This window comes from Rhinatrema bivittatum, chromosome 12 (assembly GCF_901001135.1).
Source record: "Rhinatrema bivittatum chromosome 12, aRhiBiv1.1, whole genome shotgun sequence".
Lineage (NCBI taxonomy): Eukaryota > Metazoa > Chordata > Amphibia > Gymnophiona > Rhinatrematidae > Rhinatrema > Rhinatrema bivittatum.
Window position 1 is genome coordinate 55,474,049 of NC_042626.1, and position 16,959 is coordinate 55,491,007.

Sequence of the window (16,959 nt, forward strand, 5' to 3'; positions counted from 1 at the left end):
AATGTGAGTAAAATACCCGACTTAAATTTTAGCTAACACTTTCTTTACTAGATAGGATATTAGAGAGCGCTGGGGAGGAGCCGGCTGTCTTACATGTGCTGCCAATGACATAGGAAGATGCAGGAGGGAGGTTCTGGAGGCTAAATTTAGGCTTTTAAGTAGAAAACTGTATTCTCAGAAATGCTTCCCGTTCCACGCACAGAACCCCAGCGGTAGGCCGAGCTCCAGATGAGGCAGGGAAGATGGGTTTAGATGTTAGGAACTGGGGAATAGTTTGGGGAAAGGGATCCTATTTAGATGGGAACCAGGCTGCTGGCAATAACATTCAGAAAGGCGATAGAGCAGTTTTTAAACTAGACTATGGGGGAAAGCAGAGCCAGATTTAGGATTTTGAGGCCCACAGGCAGTGGACACAGTAGCGCCCCTTTGAAACCGTGCTGGCACATGGCCCGGGAGCAAGCTCCTCTTTGGCCTGAATATCTGGCACCTTCAAAATTTGACAGCCAAGGAAGTAGCCTATGTTACCTATTCCTACCAGGCCTGAGGTAGTTGTGAATACAAATAGAAACATAATTTACAAATACACTTTAAAATGTTTGATTGCAAATGGCAGAAGTCTGAACAGTAAGACTGGCGAGTTAGAATGTGTGGCTTTATACAAGGATATACACATTATCAGGCTGATGTTATACTGTGCGCTGGATGCAGCACATGGTTTAACGCGCGTCCATAACCCCCGATGCAAAACGGGAGTTAGCGCATCCAAAGCGTGCGTAGGTAATAGCGCTCATCACATGCAAATGCATACTGATGAGGCTATTGTCTATTCCCCCCGTTGCAAAAATATAAATATATATATATATAATTAATGCCTGCTCCAGGGCAGGCGTTAATTTTGGAGGCGCCCAAAAAGTATAGAGAAAAAGCAGAAAATACTGCTTTTCTGTTCTTCCTCCGACTTAATATTGTGGCGATATTAAGTCGGAGGAACTGAAAAATTAGAAATGACCCAAAAAAAAATTAAGACAAAAAGTGTGCCAGCAGTCAGGTTAGGAAAACGAACGCTCTAAAACTGAGCATCCATTTTCCTAACCTGCTGACAGCCACCTTTCCTGGGCGTCCGCTGCCGAGAAGGCACTAGCGGTGCGCAATTTCCCCAGTGCCTCCTTTTTACCGCGGCAGCCCATTTGCATTTTGCATTGGGGACCCCGGAGAGGTGGATCGGCGCGCGTTAAGGGAATGGGTGCTCAATCATGAGCACCCCTTTAACGCGCGCCGATATTGCATCAGCCTGTGTAGGCATATGAGCAACATAGCGGAAAGAGGATAATCAGCGGTAGACTGATACCAGGGTATAAACGATATCAATATGACAGGGCAGATCAAACTGGTGGAGAGATGGTACTATATGTAAAAGATGGCATACAGTCAAGCAAGATAAAAATCCTGCAGGAAACAAAATGCACTGTGGAATCCTTATGGATAGAAATCCCATGAGTGACGGGTTAGAGTATAGCAGTGGGGGTATATACCAGCCAAGATGAAGAAACAAGACTGTGAAATTCAGGTTGAAACTGGAAAGGCAAAATAAATCTAGCAGCACAGTAATAGGAGGAGATTTCAATTATCCTGTGAGACAATGCTCCTAGTGTTCCCCTATTTTCCTGTGCAGGATCAGCTAGACTACCTGGTCCACCTTAAATGCCTTAAGGAGAGTATGCTCTATGGGTGGGATCCTGTGAGGCAGGTGGGGCTCAAGAGGCAGTAACCAGAGACTGGGGAATAAGAGCTGGGATCCAGGTGGGGATAACCAGACCAGGCCCAGGTCTCCAGGAGGAAGGCAGCTCCTGTAATGTAACACTGTCCAAACACTGAGCTGAGATGAAGCAGTACAAACTGTGAGTAGAGAGAGAGAGTACACTGTCTGAAGGTAAAGGCAGTCTACTGTTATGTATATGACTGAAGCTGTGAATAAAGATTATGTTTTAAGAGAGGCTGCAAGTCAGACTAGTTTTGTCTCCAGGCCTGTGAGAATCACTGCTGGTTTCTACATACCCCAGTAATGTTTGGGTCAATGTCTGATTGGGTCATGCTAGAGAGGAAAGCATCACCTGAAATTCAGTAACTGAATATCATGATGAAACCAAGGAAAACTCCAGTTCTAGGATATGATTGCCAGTAAGTCATCTCATCCCCAGATGGCACTACCTCTGAGAATGCAGATTCTAAAAGGTGGCTAACAAACATTCTTCCTTTTTCTAATAATTATTTCCTTACAGGATTTAGTTGTTCAATATCATGATGAAACCAAGGAAAACTCCAGTTCTAGGATATGATTGCCAGTAAGTCATCTCATCCCCAGATGGCACTACCTCTGAGAATGCAGATTCTAAAAGGTGGCTAACAAACATTCTTCCTTTTTCTAATAATTATTTCCTTACAGGATTTAGTTGTTCAAGGAGATGAAGCTGATCCAAAATCAAAATGAATCATAACGTAACTGAGTAGAATGGAGTACTGAGACATTGGGTTTATGTCTCAAACCTTTAACATCTGAATTGTTGTAGTAAGTGGGGGAGAATGGAACACTGAGAAATGTAGGCCCTGGGTCCCCCAATGTTATGTGAAGTTATTTTAAAAGTTGTGCTTTATTGCTTTTATTTTTATTTTATGTATGCATTGTTAATTGAAATTTGTATGTATCCATTCTGAACATCGCTTCGAGTGATTCTTAATGAGTGAAGCGATTTATAAATATAGTGCTGAGAGGCATTCACCCCTTCCCCTCCTCTCTCATGGCTTTTCAGCTGTGCTGGGAAAATGCACAAAAATCAAGGCCATGTGGCTGCCCTCGTGGCAGCTCCAGCACTCTCTGCTCTGCCCTGCCAGAAATGATCCCGCGGGCGCTGGAACTGATCTATAACCACCAGCTCCTTCTGGGTCCTTCCACCAGAAATTAAACCCTGGGTAACAGCCACAAGAAGGAGCGCGTTGGAAGCTTGCGAGCTCTAGCGCGCTCCTCCAGGCCAGGCTTGAAACCTTCGCTGGCCCTTTTGCACCTAAGTTTCAAACCTGTGCTAATTCAAGCCCTTTTTGTGGCCGTTTGTTGTTTTTTTTTGTTTGTTTTGTTTCGCTCTGCAGCATCCTGAGGGGAGGGGCTGTAGCAGAACACCCCCGGCTTCTCTGCCTCTGGAGTCTGACAAGATGTGGCGGAAATACATTGCAGGCTGCTCCCTCACAAATTAAGCCCCACCTACATACCAATTTAATTTTTAAAAAATTAATTATAATATGACCGGATCCAGGCCATGGAACCTGGTCGTGCAGCCACCATCTTTTTTCTTTGGGTGGTTGGATCCCGCCTGCGGAAGGTGGCTTTTGGCCAGCCCCCACCTTCAGGCGTGGCAGTGGCAGCAGTGGAAAGGCCGGATCATGGCTTTGGAAGAGCTGTAATAAGGTCAGGCCCCCACCAATGGAAGATCACCAGGCAAGGTACTGAAGGGGAGAGGGGGAGTGTGTGAGAAGGTCGGGAGGGAGTGCAGGAGGTGACGGAGTGAGGGGAGTGATGGAGGGGAAAGAAGGGGGGGTGCTATACAGACGGACAGACACACACATACCCCCCTACACCTCAGGGGGGGCCAGGCTTCCTGGAGGTGTGGTACAGTTGCCAACTTCCAAGAAATGTAGAAATATTATTGCTGACCCTCTTCCGAACTCTGTCCCCTGATTTCCCCCGTCCCAGCATCTCAAACCAATGAAAGAGCCAAACATGACGTCCCCCGCCTCCCAGCCCAGCCCTCTCAGTGACTGCAAATGTCCTTATGAAGGTCGCCCTTCTTCTAAAACCTTCGGGGTCCCCTGCTGTAGACTGTTTAGTCCATGATCTGCAAAATGTAATATTTACTAAGTCTGAGTACAGAAGAGCAAGCCCCCTCCCCTTTTCTGGCCGGTCTGTATAAAAAACACCCCCAAGGATCCTGGAACACAGACCCGGGCCCATCCGATTCCCTCGTTTCTGAAACAAACGGCCGAGCCAGCCAACCTACGACCCACGGTCCAATCAATCACTTAAAGCTGCCGTTCCGGTACAGTCTGCGCGGGCATGGACCCCACATTACATCCTACCTGCAAGCCAGAGGATTTGTCCTTAGTAACAGGAACCAGGTGCCTAACTAAATCACGATCCGCTGCCGAACTCTGGACGGATCTTCTCCCCCCCGCCCCCCCCCCCCCCCCCCCCCCCCCCCCCCCCGCAGGACAGAAATAGGCACAGCAGAAGGAAACACCCATTACTATAATAAGACAAATTGTTCCTTATCACCAGAAGATCTCTGGAAACCACACTCCTGCTGAGACACAGAGAAATTACACATTAAAAGCACTTGTGGCCCTTCACCGTTGGCCCCTTCAAAGGGCCAAGCCCCTTGAAATGGCCCCGGCCTCAGTGGCGATGTCACTGGAGAGGACTGGATCAAGCCCTGTGGGGAGAGGGGGGGGGGGGTAGTCGGTGGCGACAGGCGTACAAGTAAGGCTGGGCAGAGGGGAGAGCCCAGATTGAGCAACGTAACAGCACAATGATGACAGCAGAAGACGACTTCATGGCCCGGCCTGCCCGCCCAGCAAGTTTCTTAATGCAGTAACTGCCGCTCTGTGCAGGTCACCCCCATGCACCCTCGTCTTCATTACAAGCCTTTAGGGATCCGCATGGTTTATCCCATGCCCTTTTGAATTGATTTACTCTTTTCATCCTCACCACCTCTTCCGGAAGGGCATTCCAGGCATCTACCACCTTCTCTGTGAAAAAAATATTTCCTGATGTTGGTTCTGAGTCTTCCCCCCCCCCCCCCCTCCTCCGGAGTTTTAGTTCATGACCCCTAGTTCTACTGTTTCCTTCCCAACGGAAAAGGATTGAAGTTTGTGCATCATTGAAACCTTTCAGGTATCTGCAGGTCCATATCACATCCCCCTGCACCTCCTCTCCTCCAGCGTATACATATTTAGGCCCTTCAGCCTCTCCTCATAAGTCATTTGATGGAGCCCCCCAACCATTTTGGTCGCCCTTCTCTGGACCGCCTCCATCCTGTTTCTGTCCCTTTTGAGATACAGGCTCCAGAACTGAACACAGTACTCCAAGTGAGGCCTCACCAAGGACCCTGTACAAGGGGATTATCACTTTCTTACTGGTTATTCCTCTCTCCGCAGCACAGCATTCTTCGGGCTTTAGCTATCGCCTTGTCAATTTTCTTTGCCGCCTTCAGATCACCAGACACTGTCACCCCAAGGTCCTTCTCCTAGTCCATACTTCACCCCCCATCACATCTTTTGGATTACTTAACCTAGATGCATGACTCTACACTTCTTGGCATTGAATCCCAGCTGCCAAACCTTCGACCACTCTCCAAAGTTTCTTAATTCACTTTTCATTCTCTCTATTCCTTCAGGTGTGTCCACTCTGTTGCAGATCTTAGTGTCGTCCACAAATAGACAAACTTTACCTTCTATCCCTTCCGCAATGTCGCTCACAAAGATATTGAACAGGACCAGTCCCAAAACCGATCTCTGTGGCACTCCACTTAACACCGCTCTCTCTTCAGAGTAGGTTCCATTTACCATCATCCATTGTCTTCTATCTGTCAACCAGTTTGTAATCCACGCCACCACCTTGGCGCTCACTCCCAAGCTTCTCATTTTATTCATGAGCCTCCTATGCAGGACCGTATCAAAAGCTTTGCTGAAATCCAAGTAAATCACATCAAGCGCTCTTCCTCGATCCAATTCTCTAGTTACCCAACCAAAAAAATCAATCAAATTTGCCTGACACGACCTTCCCCTGATGAATCCATGCTGCCTTGGGTTCATCAATGTACTGCATTGTAAATAGTTCACTATCTTTTCCTTCAGCAGAGTCTCCATTAATTTTCCCATCACCGTGATGAGCCTAACCAGCCTATAGTTTCCAGCCTCCTCTCTGCTCCCACTCTTGTGAAGCAGGACCACCACCGCTCCTCTCCAATCATTCGGCACCACTCCTGTTTCCAGGGATCTATTGAACAGGTCCTTCAGCAAACCCACCAGCACATCTCTGAGCTCCCTCAGTATCCTGGCATGTACTTCATCAGGCCCCATGACCGTGTCCATTTTCAGTTTGCTTAGCTCTTCCCATCCATTCTCTTCTGTAAATGGAGTTTCCTCTACTCCACTCCCATCTATGATGTCGTCTACCAGCAATGGTCCTTCTCCAGGGTCTTCTTTGGTGACCATCGAACTGAAGTATTTGTTTAATATTTCTGCCATTTCTTCGCCACATCCTCTTAGTGCCCACCTCCCACCTCCTGGAAAGTGCAAGCATGCAGACGTTGCGATTTATTCACATAAATCCCAAGTGCAGGAACCCCCTGCACCACAAACTCTGAGTTCAGCCCCACAGACCAAGGGTGGCCAGCTCCAGACCTCGAGAGCCACAAACCAACCAGGTTTCCAGGATATCCACAATGAATATGCATGAGAGAGATTTGCATACAATGGAGGCGGTGCACACAAATCTGTCGTGGGTATCCTGAAAACCTGGCCTGTTTGTGGCTCCTGAGGACTGGGTTGGCCACCCCTACCACAGACTAAAATTAGCCCGAGAAAGTGCTCCAGCTCTGACCAGCATTGAGAGGCCATGAGTGACGCCTGCGCGCCTCTCTGCACCGGGGAGCAGCTGCTAAGGATTTCACTGCCGTGGGATCTAAACGGAGGAAGCTTTCTTTGCGGCACACTTGTACACGGCTTTGTCTGCGCGTCTTCTTGAGTGCAAAGCTCTTTGCTGCAGGGAGAGTAAAGTCTGCACAGGACTGTGGGGAAAACTGCGTACAGCCCAGTGCCCCTTATCACATCAGGGCGGCTCTTTCGCTGGAGTTTCATCCGTTGCCAGCTCAGGCTTGCATTTCAGTCACTTTTCTACCCCCCAGAGGGCTTGGCGGTCCTGCTGGCGGCTCCCTCTCGCCGGCTGCTGCTTCCTCCATCTTCCCCTTCTTGCTCTTCCCCGTTCTCCCATTTTGACTTCTTCTTTCCGTCCGCCGCTCCCATCTCCCAGAAATCTTCCTCTCTGCTCTTCCTGCTTCAGACCCTGGTTCCTTGCTCTTCTCAGCTGCTGCTCCCTGCCTCCTTCCTTTCAGCTCTTCCCTGCCCTTCTTATCCGCTGTTCCTTGCCTCCTCCCTTTGCCCTCCCCACCTGCTGCTCTCTGCCCCTTCCCCTTCTCTTTGCTCTTCCTGCCTGCTGCCCTCCCCACCTCCTCCAGTTCCCTGCTCGTCTCTTCCTCTGCTCCCCTGCCCATCCCCCCCGCTTCCTTCTCTGGATTTCAGCCACCGCTCTGTAGGCGGCTGGACTGGTGTGCCATTAACTGGCTTACAGCACAGCCTGTGCATTAAAGCCTTTCCAATATAATCTCTATGGAGAGCGAATAAATTTAATTAAAACGATAAAGGCGCTTAGAACCCTGCAGAGCAGGGGACCAACAGGAGGCGAGAATTACCCTCACATCCACAGCTGGCCAGAGGATTTCCTGGGTGAGGGATACACGATGTACACGATAACAGGCGACACTACTGTGGGCCAGCCCAAGGGTTTACATCCAGGGTGCCGAAGACTCGAGATTGCCTCGGGTACGGGAGGCCAACTCCAGTCCTCGAGAGCCACAAACGGGCCAGGTTTTCAGAATATGCATGAGCTAGATTTGCCTACAGTGGCAGCAGTGCATGCCTCTCTCATGCATCTTCACTGTGGATATCCTGAAAGCCAGGCCCATCTGTGGCTCTCGAGGACCGGAGTTGGCCACCCCTGGCCTAAGAGGTTACAGCAGCAGGCTGTGAGCCAGGGCAGCTAGGGTTAAAATCCCACTGCCGCTCCTTGTGTCCGTGTGCAAGTCAATTCACCCTCCATTGCCTCAACTACAAATTAAGGGGTCTAATTACTAAAGGTTTTCTCCAGTACTGTGAGCATGGGACCAATGCTTAGTAAGTGACCCTCTTAGATTGTGAGTCCTCTGGAAATACCTACAGAATCTGAAGGTAATCTGCTTTGAGGTGTCACGAAAGGCTCAATAGAAATAATAATTTAAAAAAAAAAAAATTTCCTGGGTCCAGCGTCTGCTCCATGGGCTAGCCAGAGCTGGGGATGCAGTTTGCCGCAAGGGGAGGGAGGGTGCACCGGCCACTGCACAACAGCGACACCTAGTGACCAGATAAGAGGGCACTTGTGTCATTCTAGGTGTGCAAGGATATGTGAGCTAGAGGGGGAACGTGCACCTTCGACTCACTGCGGGTCTGGTTTAATCACTAGGTTCTCACACCCCCCCCCCCCCCCCCACTGCACCCCTGCGAGTGCGAGCGCCGTGGTCAGAACTGCGACCACGAGGGTGGCAGGCGTTCACCGTCATTTTGGCGACTGCCGCAGGGGGGGCCGTGCGGAGTAAATCACTGCACACGGTGGGCGTGCCTGCGGAATTAAATGCCCCCACCCAGCGAGGAAGGGCACAAGCATTCACGTGGCCCAACGCCATTCCAATCCTATTCTGAGAAACTCCTCAGCAAGCACCGGGACTAGAAAGAAACACGCCCTTCCTAAAGATGTCCCAGCTGACGGCTCTGTCCATGAGCTCTGGTCCACGGAGAGAATCAGGGGGAGAAATCCAGGGGAAAAAGAGAAGGAAAACCGAAACATTTAGAGAAAGGAGGGAGGATGAATCCTCGGGTTACGCAGCTCAGATCTTCTCCCACATTTAACACAGATCGGAGGGGGGAGAGCGGATGGTGAAGAAGAGAGAGAAGGCCTGAGATGGAAGAGGGGCAAGCTGTCAGCGAGGACCTACTCACCTCATCTGCCCTCTTGCCCCTGCTACAGGGATCGATCTCCTTACCACCAGCCCCACCTTTCCCCTGTCCTAGAACTGTACTCAGCAGTTGCTCCGAAGGCTCTGCTGGCAGAAGAAACAGAGATTTATTTATTTTTTTAACTTTTATATACCGAGGTTCCTATATGGGATACAGATCACTCCGGTTTACAAAAAACTACAACTTCGAAGTTCCAGGTGGTTCCTGCAGAGGGAAATCACCCGAGCAGGTCGCACCGATAAGAAGTCACCAGGCAGGGGGAGAAAGGTAGGGGACTTGTGCCCGATCTCATTCGGTCAGAAACAACAATAGTGTAGTACCAGCACTGGCACTCATTTAATGCACCCACTTATCACTAAGAGGGCAGCCATCCCAAACCCGCTTATCACAAGGAGGTCATTGATCTAAACCCGCTTAACACAAGAGAGCAGCCATCCCAAAACCACTTACCACAAGGAGGTCATTGATCTAAACCCGCTTATCACAAGAGGGCAGCCATCCCAAAACTACTTACCACAAGGAGGTCATCAATCTAAACCTGCTTATCACAAGAGAGCAGCCATCCCAAACCTGCTTATCACAAGAGAGTAGCCATCCCAAACCCGCTTATCACATGAAAACAGCATCCCAAACCCGCTTATCCAAGGAGGTCATTGATCTAAACCCACTTATCACAATAGGGCAGCCATTCCAAACCCGCTTATCACAAGAGGGCAGCCATCCCAAACCCGCGTATTACAAGGAGGTCATTGATCTAAACCCGCTTATCACAAGAGAGCAGCCATCCCAAACCCACTTATCACAAGACAGCAGCCATTCCAAACCCGCTTATCACAAGAGGGCAGCCATTCCAAACCCGCTTATCACAAGGAGATCATTGATCTAAACCCGCTTATCACAAGTGGGCAGCCATCCCAAACCCTCTTATCACAAGGAGGTCATTGATCTAAACCCGCTTATCACAAGAGGGCAGCCATCCCAAACCCGCATATCACAAGAGGGCAGCCATCCCAAACCCGCATATTACAAGGAGGTCATTGATCTAAACCTGCTTATCACAAGAGAGCAGCCATCCCAAACCCGCTTATCACAAGGAGGTCATTCATCTAAACCCGCTTATCACAAGAGAGCAGCCACCCCAAACCCACTTATCACAAAGAGGTCATTGATCTAAACCCACTTATCACAAGAGAGCAGCCACCCCAAACCCACTTATCACAAGGAGGTCATTGATCTAAACCCACTTATCACAAGAGAGCAGCCATCCCAAACCCTCTTATCACAAGGAGGTCATTGATCTAAACCCGCTTATCACAAGAGGGCAGCCATCCCAAACCCGCGTATTACAAGGAGGTTGTTGATCTAAACCCGCTTATCACAAGAGGGCAGCCATCCCAAACCCACTTATCACAAGAGAGCAGCCATTCCAAACCCGCTTATCACAAGAGGGCAGCCATTCCAAACCCGCTTATCACAAGGAGGTCATTGATCTAAACCCGCTTATCACAAGAGGGCAGCCATTCCAAACCCGCTTATCACAAGGAGGTCATTGATCTAAACCCGCTTATCACAAGAGGGCAGCCATCCCAAACCCGCGTATTACAAGGAGGTCATTCATCTAAACCCGCTTATCACAAGAGGGCAGCCATTCCAAACCCACTTATCACAAGAGGGCAGCCATTCCAAACCCGCTTATCACAAGAGAGCAGCCATCCCAAACCCGCTTATCACAAGGAGGTCATTGATCTAAACCTGCTTATCACAAGAGGGCAGCCATCCCAAACCCACTTATCACAAGGAGGTCATTGATCTAAACCCACTTATCACAAGAGAGCAGCCATCCCAAACCCTCTTATCACAAGGAGGTCATTGATCTAAACCCGCTTATCACAAGAGGGCAGCCATCCCAAACCCGCGTATTACAAGGAGGTCGTTGGTCTAAACCCGCTTATCACAAGAGGGCAGCCATCCCAAACCCACTTATCACAAGAGAGCAGCCATTCCAAACCCGCTTATCACAAGAGGGCAGCCATTCCAAACCCGCTTATCACAAGGAGGTCATTGATCTAAACCTGCTTATCACAAGAGGGCAGCCATCCCAAACCCGCTTATCACAAGGAGGTCATTCATCTAAACCTGCTTATCACAAGAGAGCAGCCACCCCAAACCCACTTATCACAAGGAGGTCATTGATCTAAACCCACTTATCACAAGAGAGCAGCCACCCCAAACCCACTTATCACAAGGAGGTCATTGATCTAAACCCACTTATCACAAGAGAGCAGCCATCCCAAAACCTCTTATCACAAGGAGGTCATTGATCTAAACCCGCTTATCACAAGAGGGCAGCCATCCCAAACCCGCGTATTACAAGGAGGTTGTTGATCTAAACCCGCTTATCACAAGAGGGCAGCCATCCCAAACCCACTTATCACAAGAGAGCAGCCATTCCAAACCCGCTTATCACAAGAGGGCAGCCATTCCAAACCCGCTTATCACAAGGAGGTCATTGATCTAAACCCGCTTATCACAAGAGGGCAGCCATTCCAAACCCGCTTATCACAAGGAGGTCATTGATCTAAACCCGCTTATCACAAGAGGGCAGCCATCCCAAACCCGCGTATTACAAGGAGGTCATTCATCTAAACCCGCTTATCACAAGAGGGCAGCCATTCCAAACCCACTTATCACAAGAGGGCAGCCATTCCAAACCCGCTTATCACAAGAGGGCAGCCATTCCAAACCCGCTTATCACAAGAGAGCAGCCATCCCAAACCCGCTTATCACAAGGAGGTCATTGATCTAAACCTGCTTATCACAAGAGGGCAGCCATCCCAAACCCACTTATCACAAGGAGGTCATTGATCTAAACCCACTTATCACAAGAGAGCAGCCATCCCAAACCCTCTTATCACAAGGAGGTCATTGATCTAAACCCACTTATCACAAGAGAGCAGCCATCCCAAACCCTCTTATCACAAGGAGGTCATTGATCTAAACCTGCTTATCACAATAGGGCAGCCATCCCAAACCCGCGTATTACAAGGAGGTCATTGATCTAAACCTGCTTATCACAAGAGAGCAGCCATCCCAAACCCACTTATCACAAGAGAGCAGTCATTCCAAACCCGCTTATCACAAGAGAGCAGCCATCCCAAACCCACTTATCACAAGGAGGTCATTGATCTGAATTCACTTTTCACAGAAGGACAGCCATCCCAAACCCGCGTATTACAAGGAGGTCATTCATCTAAACCCACTTATCACAAGTGGGCAGCCATCCCAAACCCACTTATTACAAAAGCACAGCCATCCTAAATCTGCTTATCACAAGAGGGCAGCCATTCCAAACCCATTTATCACAAGGAGGTCATTGATCTAAATGAACTTATTGTGAGAAGGCAGCAATGCCACTAGCAAAGCAGACACATAATCTGTGCATTTGGGTTCCCTGGGCTCACTCCTTCATAGTGCCACCTCAGAAGAGGATTATGGAACATCAAGAGGAAGATGATCCCTCCAGACTCCATGCAAAGGGAGAGTGGTTGAGGGTGAAACAGTGTATTCCCAAGATTATCCCCGCTTTATCTTGCTAGCTCCAAGGGCACTGTTTAAAGCAGCAGTGCAGACAAATAGATTGTACATCATAGAAAAACAAAACAAAATCCTCATCACCTTGTTTCAACTTTTATCTCATGCACAGGGAGATATATTTTAAATTTCTGAAAGCTAACATTGGCCAAAGATATAGTTGCGATGGAGAAGGTACAGAGAAGGGCAACCAAAATGATAAAGGGGATGGAACAGCTCCCCTATGAGGAAAGGCTGAAGAGATTAGGGCTGTTCAGCTTGGAGAAGAGACGGCTGAGGGGGGATATGATAGAGGACTTTAAGATCATGAGAGGTCTTGAACAAGTAGATGTGACTCGGTTATTTACACTTTCGAATAATAGAAGGACTAGGGGGCATTCCATGAAGTTAGCAAGTAACACATTTAAGACTAATCGGAGAAAATTCTTTTTCACTCAACGCACAATAAAGCTCTGGAATTTGTTGCCAGAGGATGTGGTTAGTGCAGTTAGTGTAGCTGGGTTTAAAAAAGGTTTGGATAAGTTCTTGGAGGAGAAGTCCATTAATGGCTATTAATCAATTATACTTAGGGAATAGCCACTGCTATTAATTGCATCAGTAGCATGGGATCTTCTTAGTGTTTGGGTAATTGCCAGGTTCTTGTGGCCTGGTTTTTGGCCTCTGTTGGAAACAGGATGCTGGGCTTGATGGACCCTTGGTCTGTCCCAGCATGGTAATTTCTTATGTTCTTATGTAAATAAACTGAGGGTGCTGCTGCGCTAATCATCATCAGAACTGCCCCTATGCCCACCTCACACAGGCATCACACTGATACACATACAAAGTAAGTACATCACGGACAGCAGAAGAGCGGATCTTCCTCAGAATCTCATGCAGGTGTCACGCTGATACCTGTAATGCATGAATACAGCACGGACAACTGAAGAATGGATCTTCTTCAGAACCTCATGCAGGCGTCGCACTGATACACGTAAAGAATGAATACAGCACGGACTGCTGAAAAGCAGACTTGGGGAAGATGGTTTTTTTTTTCCATTTTACAATTGCCATTGTAAAATCGAGCACAACTTTCATTCCAAAAAAGCAGAAAAAAAGATAAGAAAAACTTGCCAGCAGGAAAAGGACAACAACCTGAGGATTTCAATCACAGCAGCAGCAACAAGCAAGACAACTTTGCTTGAAGGAAGTGGGAAAGCGGACGCTCTGGAGAGTGCAGCCGGTGCGGCCACGTTCAGCTCTGGGCAGCGGACACGGGGCACTCACCAGAATCGGAGTTGGTGGCAGCCACGGGCATGGCGAGCACGGGGGTGGATCCAAGCAGTCCCTTCTACCAGCGGCTCCAGGGTGCAGCGCAGATCTGCAGAGCGCTGGGCTGTGCAGGGGCTGAAAGAGAAGGAGGACAAGAAGCATGAGGACAGACTGGGAAAAAAAAACAAAACCCCTCAGACAAACAAACAGAAGGGATCAGGCTGTGCCAGGCTCCTGCTGAACTGGTGGAAGGCAAAGGGGAGGCGGTCACATTACAGGGAGAATGGGTTTGCCTGTGCCAGCCTTCTGCATAGATGGGTGGAGATGAGGGGCATCTATAATTGGATACTTCTAGGACAGAGCTGACTGTGCTAGGCGCCATCTGAGTGGGGAGGAACTGTGCCAGGGAGTTTAATTAAAATGCCTTATTTTAAAATCTTTTCCCCTTTTATATGTTTCTTTTCTGTACAGCGCTGCATACGTCGAGCAGCGCCATAGAAGTGTTAAGGAGTAGTAGTTATATGGATTGTTTTAAGCAGATCGCAACTTAAGGTCTAATGATGTAGGGGCCGATGTAATAAGACCTGTGGCAAAAACAGGCGTTAGCTACGAGTGCCGGTTTGATCACTGCGTGCGGCTAAAGCTGGCGCTTCCGTGGGATGTAAAAATGAAAATAAAAAGTTATGCAAATGATTTGCAGGCAGAAATCCACCCACTCATGAAGAAATGCACGCACATAAGCGCAGTAAGGCCCTATGTAATAAGCAGCCGTATTTGCGCCGAAAAGCCGTGCCGATAATCTGTGTATAAAAACGAGTGCGAGAATGGGTTTCCTGGAATGTGTTTTTAATATTTTGAATAACTCTGCTGCAGAAAAAATGGAAAATATTTTCATGGGTGATAATTCACACTGCATGGCAGCGAGATAGGCGCTCAGCTGGGCACGAATCGGGATGCTCGGGCGCCCAGAAAGGCACCTAGGTAATCACAAATCTGGCCACTTGGTGCCCATAATCCGTGCATAAAAGCGAGTGATGGCCCCCTGAGTCGGCGCTGTCACTTAACTCGTGCCCTGACCGTGGCAGTAAAAAACCCGCACTAGCATTGGTGCGGCTCCCTGCATTGCCCATGATTAGGTAATCATCTCCTCTGCATGCATTCGTGCAGAAAAAAAAAAAAACGCAGATCCCACGCACAAAACCCTTATTACATCTCCGTATAGGGCTTTGCGCGGGAAAACGCACGTAGACACCCGCGGCGGCTTCAGCGCACCTTATTATATCTGCCCCACAGCATAGGGAAACAGAGAAAACAGAACAGCGAGTCATGAGCTCATCAGACAAACCCAAAAAGCTAAAACACCGCAAGCATTAATACTCTTCACGCTGTCAAAAAGCAGAAGATAAACTCAGAAACATATTGGCACCTTCCTGCTGAAGGCGCAGGGCTTTGTAAAGGTTTGTGAATTAATCTTCCATCACAGATGTCAGGGAGTTGTAAGGGCGGTGCCCAGCTTCAGATACATCCGACTTGCTGAAGGGCTGAAGGCATCGCTAGAAGGTGTTCGTTTGCGACAAAAGCGCAGGACATGACCTGGGAACGTAGACATCAAGTAACTCACCAAGACAAAAAAAAAAAAATCAATGCCGCGACCTTAAAACCGACTCTGAGCCAATGAGGTTCCTGTGACTTCGGAGAGGCACGTCCTCTAAATGTAGTGGATGGTCCTGATGCAGCAGGAGTGTACGAATATAAAGCCTTACAATAACACGAACGCCGAGACAACTGTCTGAAACTCGCTCACAGATAAAATATGCTTAAGCCTCCTAACCATTCCCAGCTTATAAAAAAACAGATTTCAGTCCTCTTTACATCTGGGGCTTAAATGTCAGGAGTTACTGAAAGGGAGGAAGAGAGCATAGGATGCTAGCAGGGTGCTGCACTGGAGGACGGGCCACACCTGCGGCACTGTAGGAAGCACACACAGTCCCCTGGTGAGCACTGTAAGGTTTGGACATCCTCTCCCCAAATATACCGTCGAGGCCAGTTTAATGCAGTCTGTGTGCTGGCCTCATCTCGAAACATGACAACACCAGGGTAAGGCCCATCCAGTCTGCCAAATGCTCCTCCTGTTGCAATACTGAGATATGCACCTCAGCAAAATCTACTTGGACTTAACAATATAGTAGATGTCAGCAAGTAAAGACCAATCGGCCCATCCCTCAGTAATCCTTGTCTATACTGTGGGGATATATCCAGCTGCCAGCCATAGATCAAATTTGACCACTTTTTGGACAGTGCATCCTTAGGCCGAGACAATCCTTCAGCATCATATCAGCCGAGCCGATGTGATCCTTCATACAAAGTCTGGGATAAGTGCAGGGCCGGCACATCCATTTGCTCAACTAGGCAGTCGCCTAGAACACCAACCCTTAGGGGATGCTAAAATCGCCACCACAAGCTCCTGGCCAAAGGCACAAAAGGCCCAGTGGGCGAAAAAAACAGAGGAGAAAGATGAAGGTAGTGGGATGCGAGCAGCCGAAGAAGCAAGGAGAAAGATCCAAGCAGCGAGGCCACAAGCGGAGCCCATCCTGCCCACAGCTGAAACGGGGGGGCGAGAGGCCCAGGAGAGCCGCAGGCGGAGCCTATCCTGCCTGCGGCCAAAGAGGTAGAGACCTAGAGTGAGTGAGCAAGAGAGGCTGTGCATTTGTGAGTGAGAGTGTGGTGTGTGTTTGTGAGTGATAGGGAGCCTGAATGTGAAAGAGTGAGGATGTATGAGTGTGTAAGGGAGAGAGGGACCCTGTGGAAGTGAGCGAGGGTTTGCATGGGAGAGGGAACATGTGTGAGTGAAAAAGAGAGGGATCCTGTGTGATTGAGGGGGTGTGAGAGAGAGAGGACACCTGTGAGCAAGTGAGGGTATGTGTGAGTGAGAGACAGATGGACCCTGTGTGAGTGGGAGTGAGGAAGTGTGTGAGACAGAGGGAGCCTGAGTGAGGGTGTGTGTTTGAGTGAGAAAAGGAACCTATGTGTGTAAGAGAGAGAGGGAATGCATGTATGTGAGAGCAAGAGGCCATATGTGTGAGAGACCCTCAACGACAATCTCAGGGAATCATGAAATCAAAGTTCCCAGCTATGGAGAGCTGGTGGATTTATATCCTTGTTAGTTTTAATCATTAGGTGTTATTTGATGTATCTGCTGTTTTGCAAATTTTTTTGATGTTTGGATTATTTTTTTAAATATGAGTT

At 48.7% G+C, this 16,959-nt stretch overlaps 1 protein-coding gene across 5 annotated transcripts in view; it reads right to left on the reverse strand.

The window, feature by feature from the left end:
- The window catches only part of MPP2 (membrane palmitoylated protein 2), a 46,859-nt gene that overhangs the window by 20,886 nt on the left and 9,014 nt on the right, over positions 1 to 16,959 (reverse strand). For 3 of the 5 annotated variants that reach the window (XM_029572863.1, XM_029572862.1, XM_029572864.1), the window contains exon 2: positions 13,729 to 13,848. In XM_029572863.1, coding sequence (XP_029428723.1) covers positions 13,729 to 13,759 — 31 coding nt within the window. In that variant the 5' untranslated portion in view covers positions 13,760 to 13,848. Of the gene's footprint in view, positions 1 to 13,596; positions 13,617 to 13,728; positions 13,849 to 16,959 lie in introns of those variants that run through there. The other 2 variants (XM_029572869.1, XM_029572867.1) reach the window with 2 other exon arrangements.